Source organism: Hemicordylus capensis, chromosome 6 (genome assembly GCF_027244095.1).
Source record: "Hemicordylus capensis ecotype Gifberg chromosome 6, rHemCap1.1.pri, whole genome shotgun sequence".
In the NCBI taxonomy this organism is placed as follows: Eukaryota; Metazoa; Chordata; class Lepidosauria; order Squamata; family Cordylidae; genus Hemicordylus; species Hemicordylus capensis.
In genome coordinates this window covers 102613485-102629139 of record NC_069662.1, presented here as the reverse complement: position 1 = coordinate 102629139, position 15655 = coordinate 102613485, and the positions used below count along the sequence as shown (strand labels likewise).

Below are 15655 nucleotides of genomic sequence, written 5' to 3'. Positions count from 1 at the left end.
GCATAACGTGTGAATTGCTTTATCTGTGTACGGACATCTGAAGACAGATGCAAGATGAGTTAAGCAGCTCTACCTTCTGTCGCCTGTTACCATTTCACCATCTTATCCAAGCAACAAACCTACTGCTTCTTTGATCTTCCCTCTTTTTTCAGAAATATTTTTTTTAAAAAATAATCCTATGTTTTTGGTATCCCTTGCAAGCCTCAGCTCATTCAGAATTCCCTCCTCCTCCTCTACAAGTTTGAGCTACCCTTTGGAACTCTTCCTTGGTCCTTCCATTTCCTATACATACCCCTTTTCTCTTTAGCTTTTCAGAGCTCTCTGTGCACCCACAGCGGTTTCCTTAGGTCTCCATTTTTCCTTCTCGTCGGAATATCTGCATTTCGAAATTTCAAACTAAGGATGTGCAGAGTGACGTCAAAACACTGACCCATTTCAAATGTTTTGGGGCTCAAAACAAAAGCACCCTCTAAATCAGGGATTCTCAAACTTGGGTCCTCAGGTGTTATTGGACTTCAACTCCCATAATCCCCAGCCTCAGTGGCTTTTGGTTGGGGATTATGGGAGTTGAAGTCCAATAACACCTGAGGACCCAAGTTTGAGAATCACTGCTCTAAATAAAGGGCCTGTTGAGAGCTTGGAACAAAACAGCCCCATTTCGATCAAAACATTTCAGGCACCATTTTGAAGGCCTGTTGCTGATTGGTTTTCTGGCACTGGCTTACAATTGGCTTGTGACCTCCTTGCTTCTTGATTGGCTTGCTCTCACAGAAACCAAGTGTTGTCATGGGCAACTGTGCCCCCATTGGCGGGGGGGGGGGAGGAGGGAGGAAGAACACAAAAGGAAGGAATTTCAAAATGTATTCAAAGGGACAGGGAGGCAGAAAGACCTTATGTCTCTTTTGAAGAGGATATATCTGTAGAGGAGGAAGGTAGGCTTGATTTTGTGGTTTACTTTTCTCAGCATAATATGCCTTGCTAGTGCTGCTATAACTATCTGATTTTGCTGGATCTCAGACTGACAAAGGCAGAACTTGAGTGCCTGCCTTCCTTGAGTTGTGGTTTTTGGTTTGTTTGCGAGATAGTGTTGTGATGAGAAATGGACAGTGGCAGCTCTCTGTGTAATATTTCTTGGCAATTGCTGTGATGAGCTCCATGTCTGGCCTTGAGACTAACTTGTGTTTCACTTACTGCTCTTCAGTCTGCATTGCAAGGTGTACTCAGTCAAAATGTGGCTGAAGTTCTCTAGTTCAGTGTATGGCTATGCTTGCTGCTAAGGGTCCTGCTGTGGCAGCTGCTACAATGCTAGGAAATAACCTAAGGAGTCATAATTGTGTGAGAGAGAGCAACTTGTGCTAATGATATCACTGCAGTGCAGCCATTGGCAGGCAATGGATTCTGGGTCACTGATTTTTTTTTTAAATCATTTTTGGACTGTGTTTGAAATGTGTGTTCAGTGTTGGAAGGCACAGATTCCCTTTTACTGTGTGTTTCTGCAGTGTTTTTCAAGGCAGTGTGCAGAATTGCAAATTGCAATGCAAAGCTTGTTTTCACTCTGAGTGCAGCTTGTTCCAGCTTGAAACACCCCATTGTTCCCCATGGGTAGCCTTTAGAGGACATCAAAGTGGGTTGAGTGGTAGAGCATGATGGGTGCTACCTACTACGCAACCCACAAAAGCAATGGGCAAGCAGGTGATTTTAAACATTTTTTAACTCCCCCCCCAACCCCTATAGGATCCTATGGCTCTTTGGGAGAAAGGGAAAAAAAAAAAAAAGATCGCCTGCTTGTCCATTTCTTTTGTGGGTTGGGTGGTAGGTTGCACCCACCATGCCCTACCACCCAACCCACTTTGGTGACCCATAAGGGCTACCCATGGGGGAGAAAGGGGTGTTTCGAGTTTCCCCACTGTTCCCTATGGCTGGAACACTCAAAACGTTTTGAGCTGTTTCATCTAAACAGCCGATTCGACCTGTTTTGACAAAACATTTCGGCCATTTTGTATTTTGTTTCATGCTTGAAACGAAATGCAAAATCCATTTTGCACACATCCCTATTTCCCACCCCTCTGTGACTCTTTTCTTATTTAGGGTTTCTAGCCATAGGCTACTGCCCAATTCACTCTCCCTGTACCCATCCACCCGTGTTCATTAAAATTAGCTTTCCAGAAATCCACAAATGACCACACTGTTTTCCATGCCTTGGTATAGTTAATCCCAAGATCATGTGGTCACTTCCCCATAGGGTTCCTACCACTTTCACATCACCAACCAGTTCTTTCTTGGTGTTAACCTCCTTGTTGTTTCTTCTGCTTTCTCAAGGATCAGGTTTTCAGGAGAGGCAAACCAATAATTTATTGAATACTGCACTCTTAAGGCATGCCTGCACAAACTACTTTTCAGGGATCAAATATTTATTTTTAACCCATTTATATCCGGGTTGTTTTTTAAATCCCAATAGGGGTTACCAAAAAGGTTTAACAATCACATTGATTAAGAATAGTTAATATAACATAATGATATAACCAAACATCCAAAAACTGCAGCAGGGGGAAAAAATCATGAATATCTCAACTGATACAGCAATAATGAAAGGACATGTTAGTTAATGGTTTGCCTTGTGCCTTCTCCAGTCAAAGTCGATTCCCTGCTAGGCTACACTACAGACAGGAAGCAACTGCAAACCAGTGATATATATGAGCCCCTGGTGGCGCAGTGGTAAAACTGCCGCCCTGTAACCAGAAGGTTACAAGTTCGATCCTGACCAGGGGCTCAAGGTTGACTCAGCCTTCCATCCTTCCGAGGTCGGTAAAATGAGTACCCAGAATGTTGGGGGCAATATGCTAAATCATTGTAAACCGCTTAGAGAGCTCTGGCTATAGAGCGGTATATAAATGTAAGTGCTATTGCTATATATGTCTGTGTGAGGAGGCCACAGCTTGCATAGGGCGAAATATATTGACAAGGTTCCCTTACACAGTTTTCCCGTCATGCTGGAAGGGAAGGGATGGAATGCAGGAAGCCCCGGGCTGATGTGCCCTTAGCATAATGATTATTCTGGTCTGAGTTTGTAGCCCAGACAAGGCAGCCTTACCACTCCATGCAGACTACATCCAGGCAGCAGACCAGGGCTACTCAACTTTGGGCCTCCTGCAGATGTTGGCCTACTATTCCCATCATCCCCTGACTAATGGCCACTGTGGCTGGGGATGCTGGGAGTTGTAGTACAAAAACAGCTCAAGGGCCACAACTGAGTAGCCCTGCAGTAGACTAATCGTGCCATCACTAGGATTCAGAATGCAATATCCGGGCGAACAAGTCTAAGCACGTAGAAGACATTAACTCAAGACCAATGGAGCACAACTCTGGTAATTGAAGGCAGAGTCAATACATAGCAGCAAGATGTAGTCAGGCTCAGAATGAAGCCATCAGGTGCTAATTTAAATTCCACGCATGAACTTTTGCACCTACTGGACTGAAATAATTTCCATCTGACTTCCTACTGCAAATTTAAAACATGGCTATTCTAATTACCAAGGGCACTCACAGAAATCTCTGGTTTCACTAGCAACTCACGACCAACAAGGAACTATGGCAATTTTTCACTGGCAACAGAAAACCACCAACTTTGTTATTGCTGAAACCTTCAAATGACTATTTCAAGGACAATACAACCTAAATTAACAACTTTCCCCCAAAAGATATAAATGTGAACTCAATCCATAGAGTAGATATAATTGTGAAATACTATTAGTCACAATAAATGCTTCTTCAGGATTCTCTAGAAAAATGGTATAGGGGGAGGTGGATTCCAGATGTTTTTTTAATGGGAGAGGTTAACTTCAAAGTAAAATGCAACTTCTCAAACTATGAAAGGGTGTTATTACAATGTATTTTAAAACTGATTTCAAATTCAGTCAAAGTATATTGAGACTGCTCTCATGTTACCTTTATATAAGTGGTGAAGTTGGACATTTGCATACTTGAATATAATGCCACCACTTTAAACCAATGCACAAGGAGTGCACATTACAAGTCAGCCCTGATCACTCTTAAGGGACTACTGAATTTTTGCTATGATATTTGTTTAGTCAGACAATCAGTGAGGAGAAAATCAAGAGGCATTGATAATGTGATTTAACCAGAGATCATAACAAAACTGGTAATCCCCTTCTAGATCCAAAAATCACTTCAAATCTTGGGTTTAGAATAGATCTAGGTTTATTATAGGAAAGTTGGTCCCAATAAACCAAGTTGGTTGGGACATCACAACTGATCTTGGTTTGCTTTTTTAGAATTTGGCTGAGTTTTGCAAGGGCAGGGAAGGGAGGGGAACACATGCTCTCAAGGATCAGGGAACTTGCACAGAACCACAATTCTACATGATGTCTGGACCAGCCCACTTTCTTCACTAGCAGATTTTCTACTACAATGAAAACCTGTAGGAATCTGAGAAAAGACTCCTCACCCGGATGCTGTTGTATTCAAGAACTGTGACCAGTTTCCTGTTTAAGGTTAAAAAGCTCAGACGACACCCAGTCATAATGGAAATTGTGCTTCAAAAGATTTATTAACATGTCTGTACATATTTTACACAAATGGAAAGTTAAAACATACAGCCTAGATTGGTTAAAAAAGGGGGGGAAATCATGATTGTATACTGGCAGACCAAGAACAAGATGTACCTTTAAAAAAAACCTTAAGTCTCTCCCTCCCCCCCCCCCCAAAAAAAACATACCGTCCAATTAAAAAAATTACAAACATGTTCTATATTAGACAACATTAATTACATTCTTGTTTATTAGCAGGGTAATGAAAGGAGACTAGTTGCCTATTGCCACTACCAAATGTTTGAGCATGAAACATTGCATGGGAAAATGCTATGAGTTCCATCTAACATGTTGTGGAAATGAGTGGATGATTTACAGTGGGCACTTTTCTCCATCAGAGGACTTGGAATTAAATCCCACTGTGTTCAATGGGGCTTATTCTAACAATTTTGGGATTGTGGGCCTAGTAACGTTAGTCACGAATTATTAAACAAACCAAAGTAGGGTCAGCAAATTTGTTCTGTTTCATACTCTATTTTTGTATCTTCTCAAGGCCGGGGGGGGGGGGATCCTATGTACTAATCCGAAAGATTTCAGCCTCATTTTGACAAATACATCCATTAATTTAGTGGTTTTTGCACCATGTTCTGAGAAATCCTTGCAAGTCTATCAGGTATTCCTCATTGCAAAGATCAGTAATGGCAGACAAGTATATAAGACAGTATACTGAACACTATCAATCCTGCCTTGCAATACAAAGCTTCAGGGAAATTCTGGGTGTGTTGTAGGGTACTCTCAGTTCATCCAGAGTCATAGTGAGGCCCTCTAGGACTTGTCAGTGCCCCATGTGAGCAGAGTGTGACCTTGAACACTACTCAGAATCCTCTGCAATAAACAGGGTCTCTTTGGAACAAGAGTTAACATGGAGAAGATTCCCTGAATGTAAGAAGCTTGAAGATCATCTTAAATCATACCTTGGTGTCTGCTTTAAAAACACCATTTGTCCAGAAACCACAGCTTGCTCTAAAGGAACTAGATTCAACAAGGATTCACTCTATATAACACTTTCAAATGTTGCAGTGAATAAATTTTGTGCTGTCAGCCAATTTGTTGATCATATGCCTTTTGACCAATTAATCTACTTAATGTAAATACATTTCCACATTTAAAAGTTAACATAGTTGTCTTTGGAGGTAATGAAGGAAATGCAAAGTAATTTACAACAATGAAAGTCAACTTTCATCCGAAGCAAAGGTTATCTTTACTATTTTCCTTTTCCAGTCCCCATCATAACCCTACACTGGAACCAAAAACAAACCGTCTCAAAAATTGAGCAAGTGCACCTTTAATTCTCACAATCAATGAAAATTTGCACCAATAGATTAAAATTGGATCAGCTGAGAAACACTTTAGGCAATTAATCTACCAATGAGTGCTTACAGCCCCCAGATTCAAAGCAAAATCCTCTCCTGAAGTAACATCCAATAGACAGGAACCACCTTACCGGGCCGGGGGGACGGGGACACAACCCATCAGACTGAACCACTGTGCATCATCAACAATACCTCTTTTTAAGAGACAGGGAGCAAGTCTATTAGTTATTGGCTACTGGTAACTCAACAGACACAGAAGAGAGCTAATCTACTCAAGTCAAGGCAAGGCAAGGCAGTCTGGTACGAGATACACTGGAAGCCTCGAGTGCCTAACATTGCTTCACATGTTTATAATTTTAACTACTGCAGTATTAACATACCAGAGTACTCTCCACAGAGAATGCCTCCTAGTAGCCCAAGACATTTCTAAGAGTAACAACATACATTGTTTCTGCTCAGTTTCTGTACTGCAACCACAAATTTGGCTTCATCACCAAGCTAATTTGGAACAATGCACTTCTGTCACACTGCACTTAGAAAGAAAGAAAGAAAGAAAACCTGGCCTGAACTTTTGCACTGAGTTTCACTGTTTAGGGCTGTATCAGATCATCTGAGGCAAGCTACCCAATTGGACAGAAGGAAGTGGCTGCAGCTAAAGTTATGGGAAAAGGCCCTCCCCTGACAAGGTCTGTGCAATGTAGTGCTAATTGAGGTCAGTAAGAGTGTGGCTCAAAGAAGGGTAGAAGAAAGCTCTGGGACTGGAGAGTGTGTTGGCTTAGGAGGAGGAAGTAGGGAGGAAAGAGATTTGAAGCTTAAAGTCTGAGACAAGGAAGTATAAATAGCAAAGTTATGCTATCAAGAAGATCAGCACTGAGATTAACTTGTTGGCAATGGTTAAGTGGGGAATTTCCATACCAGCACGTCTGCATCACAAAGCAAAAAATGTTACAGTTCCCACTCTGGTTTAAAAGCTGCAAAAGGAAACAGAACTATAGGGAGCAGGGAAGAGACAAAACAAGTGGGCATCTGAATTAAACACAATGTAATAGAGCAAACAATATGAACATACCTTATTGGAGGCACCTGCTTTTGCTAGGAGATTGGAATAATTTGAATAAAAGATCTTGAGGCTTCAGATGAATAAAGGAGTGCTTCCAATTTCTTGGAAGAGTTTGGACAAATCAAAACCTGATTGAAAAGTCCTCTGCATGTACACCCTCATACTTCAAGGCTTTTTTTTAAAAAAAGCCCATTATGTGGCATCCAACACAGATTTGCCGCAGACTACACACTCAAGAATCTCAGTTAGCCCTGGCTCCTTGATTTATTATTAGGTGTGTTTATACTCCATTCTTCCTTCAAGGAGCTCCTGTATGATACACATCTTTCACTCATTAAGACTTTACATGTTTAGGTGCACATATAAGAAATAAGATTTTGGAGAAGGCAAATCTGAAACGTCGGTAGAAGTTCCAAGTACATTCACATTTAGACTGCTAGTTTGCTTAGATAGTACCATATGCTGAGGTTGGGATAAAGCACTAGCACTCTTTGAAAAAGCATAACCAGCTGCAGAGGCTGTTTGTTTATGTTCAAGGGAAGGAATATCCCTGAAAAGTATAGTGAAGGGCTATTACATGCTAGAGCTGCAGAAGTCAGAACCACTGTTAGTGCAAGGCTTCACTGTCAGACAAAGAAAAATTAGAACCCGAGGAAAGAAAATGCACCGCTGTTGCTGCTACCTGTAGCTTCAAACACCCTTAACCCAGGCTCTCCCATTTTAATAAGACAAGTCAACAAACAGATCAGGAACCACTGGATGTCTTCCTTCAGATGTCAGAAGTCGATGTTTGGCAGCTTTTCCAGCATGCAAAATGGAAAAAGGCAGACATATATATTTACACTTTCCCCACCCATCACCTTCCCTCTGAAACACATCCCTGGCTGGGCTCCAAGAGGAAATTTTCAAGCCAAAAGGACTGGGTGGTGGTGGTGGTAATGGAAAAACAATTCTTTCTCCTGTCTGCTGCATCTCCCCTACAGCCCCTTTGTGGCACACTAAAGGTTGAAAAGTGTGTGTTTGCCAAACATCTAGTTCTGCCAAGAAGAGCAGCACACAGAACATAATCAGAGTAATGCACAATACTGTCTGCTCCTCCTCCTCCTCAAGTCAACAGAGGTTGTTGGCTACAGACTGAGGACATTTCTACACTGGAGAGTAAAACCGTTTTAACCATCATTTAAGAAGTTATTGGTGATTGTACACTCTGTGATTTTTGAGGGATGTAGATAAGTAACAGGGTACCAAGAATGCCCACACATGAACACCACACATGCATTTTTGCGCAAGGTAAACAGCAGCAGTTTCTATACGTGTATGTTTGCAAATTAAACACAGATAACAGTCAACAGAAATGAAAAAAAATATGATCTTAAGGGAAGCAGAATTCAGAATAAGGAAATATGACATACAGCTTAGATTGCTATTTAAACAGAATATTAATTTCGGTCACTTTTATTAAACATTTTCCTTCTTATTACAAACTTCACAAGATATTTTATTAGCTTTCAAAGAGGTCCCCCTTTCCATGTGGAAATGAATATATTAACTCCCAATTTTACTCTGTGAGCTTCTTCCCTAATTCTTCCCAGATACCTCATTTTACAATTTATGGTAAGCCACAGCAGTAAAGTATTATAGGTTGAAGAAATACAGATGCTCACTTTAACCCTACGCACAGTTATGCATGCTTGTCCATTAATAGTAATGGGCTGAAGCATGTGCAACTGGGCAAAGAATTCTAGCCACTGTCAAAGGCTTGACCAATGGTGTTAGATGCAAATTACTATGATCTGCCATTGGGACAATCATCATCAATTAAAAACAAAAAATACACACAAAAATGTCAATCCAGGTCCCATCCAGTGTTCCCTCTAACAGGGATTCCCAGATGTTGTTGACTACAGCTCCTAGAATCTCCAAGCAAAAGCTATTGCAGCTGGAGATTCTGGGAGTTGTAGTCAACACTGGTCCCATCCCCATGCAAATCCGCATTTTGCCTGACTTTTGTGGCTACTCGGCCAGAGAGGGGCAGCCTGGACAGTAAAGTAGTACCAGAAAATAACTACCTGAAACATTTTAAAAAGTACCCGTTAAAATTACCTTAACTGGCAGCAATTGAGATGGTAATTCTTATTTCCCTATATTAAAAAAAATTGCATAGCTGCTAGATTATGTTCTCTTTTAAAAAAAATTCTGCTGTGTTAATACCCATAAGTAGTAAACGTGGATTTTAGTATTCTTATATAGGAATGAACATAGTATGTGAATTTCAACAAGTCTATAGCCTGATCAACAATGTCAATAGTCTGCCTTGGTTACATTTTGCTCTTTGGGCTGCATTCTGACAAAGCTGTACTTACAAAAATGTCCCAAGTCAAGGAATGTTGCATTCTTTCACAGAAAAAATGTGAACGGCATATTGATAATGGGGTGGGAGATACCATGAGTCAGTTCACACCGTTTGACTGTACTTCACAGTTTGCCATTTATTTATTTTCAGCCCGTGAGGGGCAGGATTCCAACCAAAGAATGGCACCATCACCTTCCTTATATAATGTTCTAGCAAAGCTTCCATTCAAGGAAGGGTGTGATAACATCCTGCTTCTGTAGACTGCTTTAAAAAAATTAAACTGAAAATTAGTAACTTTGGCCTGTAGATACAAAACAGTGTCTGTAAAGTCTGCGGGAAGAGGATTATTCCAGGATGTGCAGCATTTTCAGAATCCCTGTATCTCCTTTCAGTAAGAATTTGACACACTGAGCTCCGGCTTCAGCTCCAACTTCACATCATTTGTCTCATGGCATATTCCATCTCTGCCTTTCCTGGTCCAAAACAAACACATGTCCACTCTCAAATTAGCTTCTGAAGATGGAACTTCAAGTCCTTTACATTTGTTGATCAGTGTAAGAGACTACAAAGAAATTCATGGAGAAAAAGGTTATTTCCTAGAGGCACAGGACATTCCATAAACCACAGCAATCTCATTTCTGGGAAAGGTGTGCCCCTCTGCACTAAACGTTGAGATTTAAAAATACCGGACGTGCATCTAAACAGTTGACAAAAGCCTCTAGTAATGCTGACATTACCCTCTAGTAGTGCCTTGTTGAGGATTTTGAAAAGGAATACCTTTCCACTTTGCACCTCCCATGCATGATTGCAAACCAACTTCAAGCTATCCTGATTTACTGGCCCCAAACAAGTCCCCAGGCATTGGGCTCAGACATAATGCAAAACCATGGTTTTGTTAAACAAAACATGGTTTTATGTTATGCTTGAAGCCAGCATACTGCGATTCCAAGAATGTTAACAGTGAAACCAGAGAGACAGAGTCCTTCTACTATGGCAAAGTGGGGGGAAACACAAAATACTCCTTTGAAACAGGCTAGGCCAAGGGTAGACAATCCTTGGCCCTCCAGCTGTTGAGTTACAACTCCCATCATCCCCAGCCACAACAGTGTCAGATTTTTTCACTACCCCTCTCCCCCGGCCAATTCATTGTGGTGTATAGCAAGCTACTTTTTTAAATCATGCAAGTATAAGCCATCTGTGAGAAGCCCATGAGAGCTGCTGCTCAAAGAAAGAAGTCAAGGAGCCCTAATGCTACATGCAAAGCCTTAAACATACTTTGAAGTGCTATTTGTACTGTGGTCTAACTCAAAGAGCTTCATACCGTTACCATTTATACAATGAGAGCAGGCATTTAAAATCAAGAAGGTTCAACAAAAAGTATCAATGTTATTGCCTTTAGAGTAGGGTTTTGAGTATAAAAATACTTTATATTCCAAATATGACCATTTAGAGTATTTATATACACTTTTCAACAAAAGAGTTTTAAAACTGGTTTACATAACAAGAGCAATGAAAGATGGTTTTGTGTCCCCAAAAGGCTCAAAGTCTAAAAAGAAACACAAAGGAAATGTAGACTCACAGCGGCTACTTTTAGTCCTGGTTGGGCACTACAATGTACAATCTGCCCCTGAATGCAGATAAAGCTTCATTCCAAGAGCAGGAAATCTGATGTGCATGCAATAATCTCAGTAACCTGCATTCATCGTGGAACTGATGGTCTGAAGCTTCCAGCATGTGTGTTCTATGAGGAGCAAAATACACTAGAGAAGTGCATTTGGTTCCGTAAATATTGTATGAATGCAGCCTTCCGAAAAGGGGCTAAATGATTACAAGATCAGAAGCAACAGGATTGGAGATACCCAGAACTTTATTATAGCAACCAGCCCCTAAATTGAGTTGACCTTTTAGATTACAATTTGGTTAGTGAGGCAGTGTTAATCTTGACCTGTTAAATAGTAGTAAGAAAAAAGTAGTAGTTACCTACAAAAATAGGAAACTCCATCATTAATCCGAGGGATGCTCAGGACAAGATCTGTTCACTTCAAACCATTCATCTATGCATCTATCAGGAGAGACAAGAAAAACACTAAAGCGGAAACATAAAACAATTACTCAGCAGCTGGCTCCACTGAAAGCAAAGATTCCCAAGCAGATGTGTTTTACTAGCAGAATGCAAGTGTCATACTATAGTAGAGTTGTCACTGAGCATGTGGTGGTGATTTGACTACAGGCATGTCTGGAGGAGAACAATTATCTGGATCTGTTTCAATCTTGTTTCAGTCTGGTTCAGAAAGCCTTGGTTGCTCTGGTGGATGACCTAAACTGGGCACTTCTAAGGGAAGCGTGTCCTTGCCAATTCCACTGGACCTGTCAGCAGTTCTCAACACTATTGACTATAATATTCTTCTAGGCTGCCTAGAGAGTTTTGCAATGGTTCTATTCCTTCCTGTCAGTTTCCAGAAAGTAGTGGTGGGGGACTTCTGCTTGACACCATAGCCTTTGGGTTTCGGTGTCCCACAATGTTCTATCTACATGAAACCACTGGCAAAGGTTGACCAGGGGCTTGGGTATGTCAATGATACCAAGCTTTAACATTTCACCACCAGCCCTTGCTGGAGAGGCTGTGGCAGCCCTGAATCACTGTGTGGAGGTAGTTTTTAATTAGATTAGGGTTCACAAACTGAAATTAAATCTGGATAAACCAAGGCTCTCCTGGTTAGGAGATCTGCTGACCTAGGAGTGGGTAATCTGTAGATTCTAGACAGGCTTGCACTCCCTCTGAAAGAGCAGGTTCGTAGCTTGGGAGTGTGGCTGGATCTGGCCTTGCTCTTGAATGCCCAGATAGCAGCTGTGGCCAGGGGTTCTTTGGCCCACTTTGGTGGTTGTGCCAGCTGCATCCATTCCTGGATCAGACAGACCTTGCCTATGTTCTTATCTCATCATTCGATTCTGCAAGGCACTCTAGGTGCAGCTGTTCTTGAAATCCCTTCAGATTTCCTGCTGGTGCAGAACGCAGCAGAAAGAGTTCCGGCAGGGGCCTGGTACTCGGCCCATATCACTCTGCTACTGTCCCAATTATACTAGTTGCCACTGAGACCCAGCCGGACTGCTGAATTTTATACCATACTCCTCCTTGCAGATTTTATTTATTTATTCATTCATTCATTTATATCCCGCTCTTCCTCCAAGAAGCCTAGAGCGGTGTACTACATACTTAGGTTTCTCCTCACAACAATCCTGTGAAGTAGGTTAGGCTGAGAGAGAAGTGACTGGCCCAGAGTCACCCAGCAAGTATCGTGGCTGAATGGGGATTTGAACTCGGGTCTCCCCGGTCCTAGTCCAGCACTCTAACCACTACACCATGCTGGCAGATAAGAAACCTTCTACCACCTACAAGGTTGCCAATTTTTGTGCAGCTGCTGTTAAAGATCTGTCAACAGCTAACCTCCAGCCATTCTTTTTAGATGTTACATGAAGCTTCTATGTTGGTGTATTCTGTATGATTTACTTCTTATCTGAATGTAGTATCATCTGTTTGTATATATAACTGATCAATGATCATAATAAAGTATTTCATTCATTCATTCCATTCAGTTTCCACTGTGTATCTGGGAACAATTGAAGTTGCTGGTTTTGAACTTTAAAAGCCTTAACAGCTTCAGGCCAAGTTACCTGAAGGACTGCCCATCCCATACAGTTCTGCCCAGCCCACAAAATCATGTGGAGAGACTTCCCTGTATGTCCCACCAAATTCTGAAGCACAGCTGATGGCGATGCATCAGCAAACCTTCTGAGTGGTGGCCCACTCTTTGGAATTCCCTGCCCCCTGATCTTAGGCTTCTTCCCTCCCTGTTCAACTTTAAAGAATGTGCATAAGTAAAATGAGAATTCCCTTCAAAATACAATGCAACAACAAAAATCTAGATCAAGTAGGAAATTACTGTTATGTAGAGAAAAATCTTTATCATGATAATGACCAAACAAAAGAAATCTGAAGCTGCATAGGACAAAGAATAAAATTTAACCAAATGAAGATCTTCCTCTGCAAGAGTGAAGTAAACTAGATTTGCAGCTCGGAATCAGAATGATGAAATGCTACATCTGGTCTCTTCTCTTGTATGGATGTGAAACCTGGATCATCAAGAAGCACATAAAAAACTGGAAGTCTTTGAAATGTGCTGTCTCAGAAAAATACTCAAGATTAAATGGACCAGCGGAACAAATGAAGAAGTACTTTGGAAAGCAAACACACATAAATAATACAGACAATCAAGAGATGTATACTGGAGTACTGGTGCACATATCCTCAGAGGAGTAAAGTATCAAATACCACAACTAATGCTAGAAGGAAAGCTAGCAGGAAAAATATCAAGAGGAAGGAGGAGGAAGGGATGGATGACCTGAAATAATGGCTAGAAATGGACACAGAAGATATCATCCACGATTCTAGGGACCGCGATCCATGGCTTTGCTGGCCGTCAACCTCCCAATTGGAGAAGGCACATGAAGAGCGAGATTCCCTAACTGTACTTTATGACTGAGAATGTCCTGTTTTAATTATCATCTCTTACCCTGTGCTTACATGATTGTATATGCTGCTGCTTTTATTGAGCGATATTTTACCATTTCATTACAAGATGCCATGAATTCACATATGAATTTATATAAATCAAATAAATAAAAAATAAAATATGAATAATGGCAGAATATCTCTTTTAATTAAAGAAAATTAGTTGCATGTTTGCAGACAGAAGATACTGCATAGCTATTATCACTTATTTTGCCATGTCATCTGATCTGTGGAACTCAGTTAAACTTGATACAGTAATGACATATTTTAAATAGATAAAGAACAAAACAAACCCCATCTTTTTCTGAATTGGCATGTAGTTAAACACAGCAAACAATATCAGAAAGAGGTGTTTTTTAAAAACACAATTATATCCCACTGTTCCTCTAAGAAGCTCAGAGTGGTTTACATGCTTGTGTTTATCTTCACAACAACCCTGTCTGGTAGGTTAGGCTGAGAGATACATTACTGGTTCAGAGTCACCCAATGAGTTTCATGGTTGAATGGGGATTCAAACTTGGGTCTTCCTGGTCCTAGTCCAACACTCTAACCACTATGCTATGCTGGCTCTGAGTTCCAACCAAACAATCTTTTTTCCTTCCTCCATTTAGATTGAGCGCTGAGAAAGCATTTGCATTGTCAGCAGGCTGAAGGTGGGGGGAGGGCAGGGAGAGAGAGAGAATTATTTTGGAGGAATGTGTGAAACTACGTGTCTTGAATTTCTGTGTGGACATTGAATATAGTACATGGCATTTGGAGGAAGTACTGTGCCTTGTAGAGATGGATTAGATAGAAATCCATCAGTGGCATCTGTAGCAAGTGATTGGGGAAGTTGCACCTGCTGAATTTTTACCTGGATGCATTCCTCCCTAACCCAATGTCAAGCTGAAAGGCCAAGGCAAAGCATGGGTGCATCTGTAGAGCCAGCTTAATAAGAGGAAAAAATAGCAATAAGCTATCCCTGTGCAGAACCAAGTCTTTATAGCTTATATGGCATAGAAATTAAGATGTGCACCTTAACACGCAATGTCCAGAACATGAGTGAAAATGTAAAGTACCTTAATACTCAACTAAAACGGAAGACTTTTGGATTACCAGATATACAATATAGACAAAGTAAAGACCTATGGAATAATCTTAGTTCTTTAACTTGAAAACCCTACATAAAACAGAACTATCATAATGGTACACTGCAGTAAGTAGTGCCTGGCTCCAGGTTTGAGAATGCCTTGGGGCCATGGCCCTGCTCCAGGTGGGTAGGCTGTGGCAGGTTTACAGGATGGCAAGCGGCAACAGCCGCTGCTGTTGTGCAGCTGCAGCCGTGCCAATGATGGCCTCTCATCACCAACATAGCTGGAGGTGACATTTTAATTCCCCTACAACGTGCCAGACTCCGATGTCACTCCAATCTAGAGCAGGGCTGCACAACTTCAGACCTCCTGCAGATGTTGGCCTACAACTCCCATCAATCCCTAACTAATGGCCACTGTGGCTGGGGATGATGGGAATTGTAGTCCAAAATCAGCTGGAGAACTGAAGTGCAGTCATGCTCTAGAGTGATGCTGTAGCATTGTGCTGAAGTTAAAGAGGCACCTCTAGCTATACCAGCATTGAGAGAAACACTGCCATCACTACTGATGCTTGGCAAGCCTGCCAGGGCCCACCCACATAGGGGGCTCACCTGGTGGGCTGGCTTACTTGGCATTGGTGGCAAGCATTGGTGGCACTCTTCTCAGTGCCCGTGCAACTGGA

General features: G+C 41.4%; 1 protein-coding gene across 2 annotated transcripts in view; it reads right to left on the bottom strand.

Moving 5' to 3' along the window:
* Nucleotides 1-4548: 4548 nt before the first annotated feature.
* The window catches only part of ZNRF2 (zinc and ring finger 2), a 107624-nt gene continuing 96517 nt past the window's right edge, over nt 4549-15655 (bottom strand). Inside the window, exons 4-5 of one of the 2 annotated variants that reach the window (XM_053259658.1) lie at nt 11318-11395; nt 4549-9895 (exon numbers count right to left, since the gene is read on the bottom strand). In XM_053259658.1, the coding sequence (XP_053115633.1) occupies nt 11338-11395 (58 nt within the window). In that variant the 3' untranslated portion in view covers nt 4549-9895; nt 11318-11337. Of the gene's footprint in view, nt 9896-11313; nt 11396-15655 lie in introns of both variants that reach the window. The other variant, XM_053259657.1, reaches the window with a different exon arrangement.